This window comes from Silene latifolia, chromosome 2 (genome assembly GCF_048544455.1).
Source record: "Silene latifolia isolate original U9 population chromosome 2, ASM4854445v1, whole genome shotgun sequence".
Taxonomy (NCBI): Eukaryota; Viridiplantae; Streptophyta; class Magnoliopsida; order Caryophyllales; family Caryophyllaceae; genus Silene; species Silene latifolia.
In genome coordinates this window covers 25166016-25178080 of record NC_133527.1, presented here as the reverse complement: position 1 = coordinate 25178080, position 12065 = coordinate 25166016, and the positions used below count along the sequence as shown (strand labels likewise).

At 38.8% G+C, this 12065-nt stretch overlaps 2 protein-coding genes across 2 annotated transcripts; one reads left to right on the top strand and one right to left on the bottom strand.

Annotated features, from left to right (window-relative positions):
- Positions 1–222: 222 nt before the first annotated feature.
- LOC141642478 (SNF1-related protein kinase regulatory subunit beta-2) lies at positions 223–3106 on the bottom strand. The gene is made up of 4 exons (XM_074451301.1): positions 2573–3106; positions 1877–2055; positions 1606–1768; positions 223–652 (listed from the first exon to the last, which is right to left on the bottom strand). The coding sequence occupies exons 1-4, from the start codon at positions 2759–2761 to the stop codon at positions 344–346; spliced, it is 840 nt and encodes a 279-aa protein (XP_074307402.1). The 5' UTR covers positions 2762–3106; the 3' UTR covers positions 223–343.
- Positions 3107–8628: 5522 nt separating this feature from the next.
- LOC141637500 (protein FAR1-RELATED SEQUENCE 5-like) lies at positions 8629–12065 on the top strand. The gene is made up of 4 exons (XM_074446975.1): positions 8629–8770; positions 9495–9843; positions 10230–10431; positions 11118–12065. Exons 1-4 carry the CDS (start codon positions 8629–8631, stop codon positions 12063–12065), a joined length of 1641 nt encoding a protein of 546 aa, XP_074303076.1.

Sequence of the window (12065 nt, the reverse complement as noted above, 5' to 3'; positions counted from 1 at the left end):
GGCTCATAATTCATGTTATACAAGTGAATGATGGTCAAAGAGATGAAGTTCGAGGTTTGAGAGTGATTTTAAATCATTAACTTGAGCGCACCCAAAACCTTTCGATACACACCAAGTCGCCACATCTTACGACTCACGGTAACTTACATAAGAGGGCCCTAATAACACGGCTGCTGCTATTTATGGCTGGAGAGGGGTAAAAACAGTAAACAAAAGACAATATGGCACTTGAAGCAAACCGAAATATGGTCTAGTTCATCCCGAATCATTACATTACTGGTTCTAGTCTAGCTGCTCACGCCAAACCACTCATTCACGCCTAAAAGACGACGGTAGTATGTGACTAGATACACTTGTATAGTACGAGAGTCACATATTTAGCCTTGAACCTGTGTGTAGAACCAAGAGCAACGACAGCTGGACCACTCTTCCCCTTGTGCATGTAAAGATGGTTAAGCACTACATGCTGAGGTCTGGTCAGAGGCGGTGGCGGAGAAGGCACATTGAGTAAAGTCATGCTAAGGTGTGGAGGAACAATGGGTGGCTCCTTGCCTAAATCTTCCAGGCTAAGTTCCACATTGTTGTAGCTATAATCTGGAGATAATGGTGCCTCAAATCCAGATATACTCTCTGTATCTTCTGGAACATATTCCTGCATTTAAAAAACTCAGTACCACTCCAAATCGCTATATCAGGCAGCGCCTAAATAAAGGAACAAGAATAAAAGCAATTCCATTAATCAGGCATACTGACACTTGTACAAGCAAGCCTACATAAACAGGACAGCCATCTATTATTCTATTCTTCATTGATATATTCCTCCTATTTCACATTTTCACATCCCTACCATCACCACCGTGAACAAGATTCACAAAAGCACCTAAGGAAACGATCGCAAATTTGCAAGGAACATGATATGCCTATAAGGAGGAGGAGGAATCAACAAATTATGGAAATCACTATCGTCTTTGGCTCACCAATCCTCACAGGCAGATTTAGTTCAAGTTTGTTGGGCAACAAGAGGTATCTTCAGGAAACGATTTCCACATTAGAAGTTTAGATGAACTATGTGTAACATCTGCAAAACTTAGAGCATTGCATCTAGGGTTACTTCTCAGAATTACTCAACATATGAATTCGGTTGATCTTCTTGGAAGAATAGTACTCCATTCAATAGCTGCCTGAAATATGTGATGTTTAGGTTTCCAAACTTCTTAGCTTGTCAATTCTTGTGCAGTAAATCAAATAAAATAAAAACTTAGTGGAAACCATGAGAGGGCACTAGACAAACTCAATTGTTTACCCATGCTTCAAAGAGTATAAATAAAAACCTCGATTAACCTGAAGCGGAGACCGACTGAAATATGCTGAACGGTGGTGTAGGGAGCAGGTGTCAAATACTAACAATCAAGTACTTAATTTATAAGGGAGATGATGAGAAATTAGCCACAGATATCACACTCATCAAGAGCAACTAATTAGTCGCATGTCTTTCGTAAATGCAGCTTGAGACAATGTATATATCCAAGATTTGCAGCATCATTTGCATGCTGATCAATTCTAATCAAAGCCATTGAGTAAATAGAAAAGTGAACAAGAATTTACCTGCAGATCCAGAACATTGTAATAATTTCCAGAATCATCCTGGGAGCACGGCAAATCAGGAGCATATCTCCACATACCGTCGACAATAAACCTATACTGGTAAACTCCTGAAGAGAGCACCTTCATTAGCGTGAAGTCCTTCCCTGATCTCTGAAGAGGTTTTCTGTAGAGAAGAATCGCATCAATTGTGAATTACAGCTGTAGGCAAAAAAAAAAAATTGCAGCCGTTGACTATAAGGTCAAGGTTTAGTCAACAAGGAGAGCACAAAACCTTGACTTCCAATTGTCCCATGAGCCCTCCACAGCCACTTCCTTGGCACCATGAGTCCACGTTATCATCGTTGGAATACCTTGTTCGGAACTCAATTCTTCTTGTGGCCATGTAGGAGGCATCCACGACGGATTTAGGATATGCAGCTCATCCGGTTTCTGTATTGGAGCCACAGGGAGCTACATAAAAGCAAAGAAGAAACAATCATAAGTTAAAATAGAGATCGTTCATATGTTAAAGAACGGCCACCATTACTCTATGTTACTCCGTCACTTAAATTGACAAAACAACTCGACACTTGATTTTAGCCCAAAAATCGCAAATTGCCACAATATAGCCGTATTCAACACCTTGTCTAGCAGCGAAGTCGGAGTAACATAGGCATTACTGCAGGAAGGTCCAAAATCATACAGCCTTATCCCTAGGATATGAAAAAAGGTCACCTAACCGGAGTCGTTCAAACCAAAATGCGTAAATTCATTTAAGCTACAACAAAAATATCTATTTGTTCCGAATAAAGAAACAACAGGAATAGAAGAAGGAAGCAGTAGATCACCAGATCTCGGGTATTACGGCCACACATAATACGGAGTAATCACGAGGTTCTATTCTAAAACCAATTGGTAATAGGAGGAGTAGGGAGTATAAATTAATAAAGTAGAGGATGATTAAAAGAGTGGGGGGTTTCAGTTTCACCTGAGGAGTAAATAAGAGAGGAGAATGGAGAGCAGTGGGAGAGAGAGCCATAGGCAACGGCGGAGGCGGAGGATGAGCAGCAGCAGCAGAAGAAGCGGCATCAATATCGGCATCGGTTTCGATATCGACATCATCTTCATCATCTTCAACACCAGGGATTCCGTCTTCTCTACCATTTACATTCCCCATCTTCTTCTCTCTTTGTTTTTTTTGGGAGGTTTTTCTAATACCCTAGATTCTATCTAATTAAATCTAATCTAATTAAGATTCTGAGGCATGATTCGAGGGAACACCAAAAGAGGGGGTAAGGGGGTGGGTAGATTAATCTGCGGAAATAATTGATAAAGGGGAGAGGGGTACTGGTACTCGACTACTCGGTACTGGGTATTCCTACTCCGTACCAAGTTGAGTAACTGCCACTGCAACACTCTCAGATAAATGTGAACCCGGACAACAGACGGCTTTATTTTATTTATTTGTTTTTTTTACTTTGTTGTTGGCTTAGAGAGTGAAACTTTGAGCGGTCGAAAATTCGGAATAGAGTCGCCTAATCGCTAACCTATAGATTGAGTTGGACAAGGGCTGGGTCAGTGCGGTCTGCAGCCTCCCTGACCACGAGCTGGGACCGATCCACGATAAGGAGCAGGCTGGGCCAGGGAAGCGCATTATCTGTATGGGGCTGGGCTGGGTCTGTCCACCTTGTGGCCCGTATGGGGGCGGGTTAGTCGAAACTAGCTCTTTTTTCTTTTTCTGTGGGCCAAGGTCAGACCAATAAAAGTAAGGTCATGCCAGACCCGACTCGGGCTAGAGGTGGGTAAGCGAGTAGGTCAAAATTAGCTTGAGAGACAAACTCAGTTGACTGACATCTTTGTCTAGACCTATCAAAATCTGACCCGGCTCAAAAACCCGGCCTAATTGAAATTTGAATCAATATGTTGGTGTCGTGTGTACCTTCCTGTTTGCTATGAATTTTTCAAAGATAAATCGATAATTTCATTAAAATATTCATATTAATATGGAGTATTATATTTGAAATAATAATTAACAATTATTAGTTTTAATAATTAAAATTACAGGCATAACTAAAAAGTATAGGTTGTATGACTTGTATCAAATCAAATTTGACACATGTTGTAGATGTTGTATGACTATTTATTAATGAATTGATCATTTTTTTTTTAAAAAGTATAGGGGGTCAAATACGGGCTTAAACCGGACGCAGGCCGGACTAACATGATTTTTTTGGCCCACAAACATGCGGATTAGCAGATTCGTGGGTCGGGACTTTGCAAATTTTGGAAAATATGTTGTTTAAACCCGTTTTATTCGCGGGCCCACTAGGACCGGCTTAATGGGGTGTCATGTCCATGAACAACTATACTAAAAACGTTAATTTATATCTTTTAAAATAAGATAATTATGAAAGTAACTATTTTTATAATCATTTCTAAGTAATAGATGTAGACATTGAATATGAATGAAATATTAATATTTAATACTTTCTTCTAGTCGCTCATTTCTTCCTCCTTTCATTTTGCACAAGAAATAAGAAAATGATTTTAAACCACACAAAACAATCTACCCCATATGCAAATGAATTTGGACCACACAAAACCTTCCAAAAAAGGAAAGAGGGAAAAAAATCCGGGTTGCGAAACGTCGTCGACGTTTTATAACGAATCGTCGACGTTTTTTAAAAAAAAGACGGACTTGCCCTTGGACTCTCTCTCCCATCTCTCTTTCACTCAAACTCTCCTTTCTCTTTAACACCCACCTGCATCACCCCATGGCCCACCCGTAGCACCACCACCACCACCACACTCCTCCACACAACACCACAACCACCACCACGACGCTCTAGCACACAGCACCGCAACATTTTCAACATCACGACTCTCCACCGTAGCACCACCATTTCTCTTCGCAATTCGATTTTTTTTTCGGTTCATTCTCAATTTCGTATTACTTGATTCTTGTTTGATTAGATATGTAAATTACAACCCATTTAAATTGTATTAGTTTGATTTTAATTATATTATGTGACGGATTTGTTGTTGTTGTTGTTGTTGATGTCGATGCATTGTCGGGTTTGTTAATATGGAGGGACGTTGGAATTCATTGTCATGGAGGGAAAGAGGACGTTGAATTCCAACGTCGCTTAGGGTAATGGATGTTGGGTTTCAACGTCTCACCTGGACTCGGACGTTGAAATTCAACGTCTTGGCCATGGTCGGACTTTGAAATTCAACGTCCGTCTATGGTTCGGACATTTTAATTTCGTTTTGACCGTTAATTTTGTACTTAAATGGGTTTCAATGTTGCCTTTCTATTCAATTTTACACGATTCATATTCATTTCATACTACGCAATGTGTGATTCAAACGTTAAAAAAAAATTACAATTCGATGATTCGTCGGCCGCAATTGATTTCGATATTGATTTCAATGGTTCGTCGTTTGCCATGAAATGTTGTATGTTGTATTGTTTATTTTTTTAATTATTTTGTTATATGGGAGAATTTGGGAGAGAATTGGGTAGAGAGTTAAAGTGTCAAGGGTAGTGATGGTCTTTTTTTTAAAAAACGTCGACGATTCGTTACAAAACGTCGACGACGTTTCGCAGCCCCCAAAAAAATCCGACTACCTTGAAAAAGGAAAGAAGGGAGAAATGAGCGACTAGGAGGATGTATTTTTTTTTTTTTAAATATCTTTTTGGAATAAAAAAAAGGGAAAATTTACATGGTACTCTTGAACTTTACCATTTTGCACGTGATATCCAATTTTTTAGGTTTGTGCATATAGTACCCTTGAAGTTTGATTATTTTCAAGTACGACGTGCCATTTTTATCGTTCTTAAAAACTTCAACTGAGCATAAATGGTAGACTAGAAATCAGAATTGTCCAATTTTTTTTTTTTGGATATTCTACGGTATACCCTCGAGTTTTTCGGTTTTCTATGTTGTATCCCTACATTTTTAAAATTCTATGTTGTACCCCTCTACTCTATAAATTAGTCTATACCATGACCTTATTTATTATCTTTGCTAACTTGATTTCTTAATTGACCTATTAAATTGTTTATTTACCATTTCAATTACTCGATAACTTACTCATTTACTTATTAATTGGCTGCATTACCTATTAACCCACGAAATAGTATAAGAATCTAATAAAAAGTTCATCAAATCTCCATTATCATATCATGAATCATAACATATGTTTTTAATAGTAGTTTGTGCTTATTAAAAGTGATTTATGATGTTTTTTCATATAGGATAGTGAAATAACACTAATAAGTCAGAATAAAAGTCAAAGTACGGTTGTTTGATAGTAATAAAGTTAATGGAGAGTTAAACTCGACCATAATGGAGAAATAAGTAGAAAGTTAAGGGGTGCACGGTAGAATATAAAAAAATGAGGGGTACACTGTAGAATATCCTTTTTTTTTTTATAAATTGACTGTGAAGTAAAACCCTCGAGACTCGGTTTTTGGACAAATTAGACTCGATTTGCACAGTGGAATGGACTGTTTAATTATGATAAAAATGACTCAAATTTGAACAGAAACTTTGGGACTCATTTTTGAACACACGGTTGGACCGTCTGAAACCACGAATGAACACGATGGAATTGAGATTGCAAGTAATAATTAGAATTGAGTGACTTGGGGATATGACTTAATCTAAGCACTAAGCCACTAGATTAAGCCTAAGAGGAATCCAACCACTAAGCAATGGATCACTCAACTCTAAGTACTAAGCAATAGAGGATTTTCTAGCACTAAGCAAATAAGATTAGTAGAAAGCAAAGCTTCTAACTTGTGTTTTAACATTCATCAAATCTGAATTTTACATGAGGAAAGTCTTACTTTTATAGACCAAGTCAAGCAATCCTCACCATTCATCTAGCCTAGCATCTAACGGTCCAAAAGACCCATAAAATGCCGGTACAAAAGTGGCCCTAAGGCCTTACATAAAGTTCTTACACAAGTTGAAAATTTAAATAAAAAGCAAGAAAGTAAACTAATAAAGACAATGATTATTTGGACTCCTTGGAAACACCATATGGTCTGGCCATCAATGAATATAAGAGCTAGAGCATGTAAGAAGAACTTATGGGGTTGTCTTGGACAAATTGGGAAACTTGAAAACGACCCTTGTCCTTGTTGTTGCAAACCGTGCAAAAGGGGCCACCCGGTTTTGTTTCTTGTTTTTCTCCTTGATTTGTTCCTTTCCAAGGCAAAACATCCTAGGCAAAAATGGTTGGGATGAATGTCTGGAGGGTGGTGGTTACTAGGGTTGGTGGAGTAGTTTGGCAGGAATGGGGTTTAACGAGATTCATGGGTGAAAGCAAATAAAATCTTATATAAATGATCAAATAAATTGACATTTGTCTCTAAATAATAGTGTAATACCGCTCATATGGATATTATCTACCGCCCCGGGGGCATTTGTTATCAGCATCGTTATATTAAGGGGGCGTTTGGTTAGAGAAAGGGAAAGGGAAAGGAAATTAGAAAGGGTAAGAGGGAAAAAGGTAAGGGATTACCTAAAGTTTAACTAGTTTGGTTACATCAAGAAAATGAAGTGTGGTGAGTTGTGGTTTGTTTTGATGTACGGGTGGTGGTTAAGGTGGGGTGGTAGTGGTGATGGTGATGGTGGTTGTGGCAGTGGGGTGGTGGTGAAGGTGGTGCTGCTGTGGTGATTTATATGAGGTGGTTGTTGTGGTGGGGTGGCTAGGGTGGTGGTTTTGGTGGTGGTGGTTTAGGTGGGATGGTTGTGGTGGTGGTGGTGGCGGCGTCGTCGTTGTGGTGGTAGTGGGGTGGCTGTGGTGGTGGTGATGGCGGTGGTAGCGTCATGGTGGTTGTGGCGATGGTATTGTGGTGGTGGTTTATGTGAGGTGGCTGTGGTGGTGGTGGTGGTGGTTTTGGTTGTGGTGGTGATGATGGTGGCGATGGCGTCTTGATGGTGACGGGTGTGGTGGGATTTGTAAGTGTTGTGGTAGGTAAATAAGGTGGTTGAAAGGTAACAAGGGTAATGAAATCTCATACCTTGGGGGGGTGGGGGGTAAGGAATTAGATGGATTGAGAGGTAAGGAAGGGATTTTCATTCTCTTTGTTTGTGTCAAACAAACACCAACAAAGGAAATAAATAGCTTTGTTTCCCTTTCCCTTTCTTATAGACCTCCAACCAAACGTCCCCTAATTAGTTTTGGAGTATAGTGGTTAAAACTTGGGTGAAATTCCCAGGAGATCCAGGTTCAAGCCTCTCTAAGAACAAAATCTTGTGGAGCATTCTTGGCCTGAGCCCATGCCTTATAGATTTCGAGTCTGTCACCCTCGAGTGGCTAAACTGGTATATACGTGGTTTGCAGGCTATCACATATACCCGAAGGTTTACCCAGTGCACACCAAAGGTAGCGACTGCGGATTCCCTTGTCACTAAAACAAAGAATAGTAATTAAGTTTTATAACAGAGTTTATGAGTTTTAATGTGAAGTTTTCAAGTTGTTTCACATAAAGATTAAGCTCATAAACTTACAATTTAACTAAAAAACAATACATATAAGTTAAGATATATTTGAGTTTTGCAGTAAAAAAAATGTAACTTAAAACTTCAAAAGGCTAATGCACATCACAAAATTTTATTTGTAACGGAGATATCCGTCACAAATAAGAGACGGGTCAAATACATACCATTTAACTCAATGTGGTACCCGTTTGCATGGAACCTTGCGCTGACAGCACATCAAAAGGGGGCGCTTCACTGTTTGGCGACGGATGACTTGTGTACTGCAACGGATTATTCTATTGCCAATTGTACTTTGTATAACATATTTAATTCCAATAATTTGCAATAAGTGTATTTTGCATTAAATGCTTATGAGATCTTTGCCCCCCATGCACAACCCTACTTTCATTTCACCATGATTTTGCACAACAATTTGCTTCCATTCTCATAATTCTGATCTTCTTTCTACATTTTCCTTTTACTCTCTATAATTTACAACTAAAATGGCGTAAAAATTTTCAACTTTATTATTCTCATAGTTCAAAAAATGGAGGATCTTCAACAAACCTTTACAGAAATGTTAGTTGGTGGTGCCCTAATCGTTCCAACAACAATGGAATGTGCAGATAATAATCATGGTGGGATAATTGATCAGCCTTCAACAGAAAACACGACGACTAAAGGTAGAGGTATGCCTTTTTTACGCCATTTTTATGTTCGGAAGGTAGGGCAAATTATTGTTATTATTAATGTTACTATAATACATCTTAAAATCAAGGAAATAACAAGTTTATATTGAATTATATTGATGTGTTTGTGACATTTGTATTGCATTATATTGATGTGCAAATTCTCATTGAGTATAAAGTTTTTTTTTTAAGTTTTACCATCATGAACTGTAATATTAGTTTATAGTTTTGATGTGTACCATATATGTTTGATTTTACTGTAATATAATGGATGTTTACATTTATCGTTCTTTTGTCTGTACTGTTGGTCCAAATGTCAGCCTGTCAGTTTATTAATTTGAATATTATTTGTAGGTTTTCAGCGCAGCATATGTGTATGATATAACGGATGTTTAAATATAATACGGTTGTTTAAATATAATGGATGTTTACATTTTCGGTGTTAATGGCTTGACTGTTAGTCCTAATGTCACCTTGTCAACAATAATGCATATTGTTATTTATCTGTTTAATGTGTGCATTTTCGTACATAATGTCACCCTGTCAACTACATTGGGCCAGCTTACTTGGAAACAAATTTTGTACGTCAAACAAATGTGTCTAATTTTCGTCCTTATGTAACCCCGTAACTAGAGTATGGATAAATATGTAAATGCAGATGTTGCTATTTATGTTATAAATGTTTACACTTTATTGCCTAATGTGACCCTGTAAACCTATGCAGGTACAGACTATTCAAAATCCCTATTGGGAATGAAAGCAGAGAAATGGGAATTAATTTATGAGATGTTCAGGAAACACTCACAAGCCATTGGTTTCAGCATTAGGAAAGCAACTTCTCGTAGAGCGAACGGAAGTGGCACACCCGTATTCGACAGATACTTTGTATGTTCATGTGCCGGAGTACATGGAAATGGTAATAGGCGAGACGATAACGGCAATCCTTTGAGGAATTCTGCAGTCACACGTTGCCAATGCAAAGCCGGTTTAAGGACACAAGTGAACGAGGACGGGCAGTGGGAGGTAATGCAACATTTCACAGAACACAACCATGACCTGATTCCCCCTCAATGGCAACAGCACCACCGCTCGGAGAGGAGAATTACGATGCTTAGGCAGAGGCTATAAGGGCCTTGACTGAAGCCTTTGTAGCCCCCTCGGTTCAATACAAATTGGCAGCTGCTGTAGCGGGGGGCGATGTATTCGTCGGACACACCAAGAGGGATCACATCAACTTTGTTCATCGGCTGAAGATTAAAGCGATCGAGGGCGGTGACGCAGCCACGCTAATTAATCTTCTCACTAAAAGACAAGTTGAGGATCCCGGGTTTTTCTTCCGAGTCCAATTCAACAAAGAAGGGAAACTCCATCACCTTTTCTGGTGTGACTCGATGATGAGGGAGGACTACCGATTGTATCATGACGTTGTCATCTTTGACACAATGTATCGCACTAACAGGTACAATCTGATTTGTGGTGCATTTGTCGGTATAAATAACCACTGGTCCAATGTCATGTTTGGGTGTGCTTTCCTATCCGACGAGCAAGAAGAATCATTCCGATGGTTGTTCAATGTGTTTAATGAAGCAATGGGTGATGATGTTCGTCCTGTCTCCATTTTCACTGACCAAGACAAAGCAATGACAAATGCAGTTGAAGCGGTATATTCTATGTCTTACTGTTAAGTTTCGCATGTTGAGTTATGCCACCATTATGTGACCACTTAACTTTGCATATCATTAATCCGAAATATGATAACAAATTAGGCAGATGGAAACGCTGAGGTCACAACTGAAGAAATCAGTATATTAAGATCTTATGTTATTAGATCAATAACATATGTCACCATATTTTACTAAGTCAAATGGGAACTCAAATGACAACAATTTTCCAAACTTTGTCAACATATTTTAGTAATCAACCTTTTGAGTAAAATTAAAGATGTCACCATATGAAGCACTTATGTAATCACATGGGAAACAAAATATAGCTATAAACATATGACCTTTATACGCTAACATTGTTTTCTGTCCTTAGCAGGATAGTCTAGTTAATTATTCAATATGTGACCACTTAACCTACGTTTACAATTGTCCAAAAATTGACAACATATTTTAATAATCAGCTCTTTGACTTAAGTTGAAGATGTCACCATATGAAGCACTTATGTAATCACATTTAATGGCAACATTATTCTTAGATATATAATCATATTATACTGATGAACTTGTGTGTTAATTATTAAAATGTCACCATATGAATCTGTTAAGTACTGACTTCAATTGAACATCGCAAACATAAACATATGACTTCTAAATGCTAACATTTCTCTTCTGTCTCCATACAGATATACCCAGAAAGCAGGCATAGGCTATGCCAATGGCATATCCAACAGAACGCCATCTCACACTTTGTTCATTTAAAGCATGATAGGACATTCCAGAATTTGTTCAACAAATGTCTTAATGGTTGTTTTAACGAAAAGGAATTCGAAGCGACATGGCAAAGAATGACGACAGAGTATGGTGTTGAGAACCACCCATGGTTCAATAGATTGTATAGTTTACGAATTAAATGGTGTACTGCATTGAATAATCAGTATTTCTCAGCGGGTATCCTTTCTTCCCAAAGGAGCGAGAGTACAAATCATGCTATGGGGTTCCAAGCTTCAAAAACAACATCAGTCACTGAATTCTTTGGAATATTTGAGACGAGCGTGAGGAGGTGGAGAAGAGAGAAGGAGCGGAAAGAATTCAACTCTATAAGAGCGTCCCCTACATCCGCGTTCCCCCTTGTAGACCTTCTACAACATGCATCTCAGATATACACTATGGAGTTGTTCCGTGTGTTTGAGAAGGAGTTTGGACTTGCAATGGGCACCCGGGCAGCACTTATCACCCATGAAGATACCACCTTAATTTATAGTGTCGACACGGTTGGCAACGAGGGGTCTTCCCATCATGTTACTTATGATTGCGGGAACAACTTGTGTGCTTGCACTTGTAGGAAGTACCAAGTAATGGGTATCATATGTTACCACATCATACGGGTCCTGCACATGCATTCTGTGCAGGAGATCCCAGCTAGTTGCATCCACAGGAGGTGGACGAAATTTGCAAAAACGGAGGTCTGGAAACGTTTACTACCTTCTGATATGCGCCGAAGTGCTGCAAATGAGGCCATTAACTGGCGACGTTCAACACTCACCAATGTCCACAATCTCATAACAAAGAGCCAGAAGGTAATGGAGGCAAGGGTAATTATGGAGAAGTTCTTTGAGGCGGCAAATCTTTGA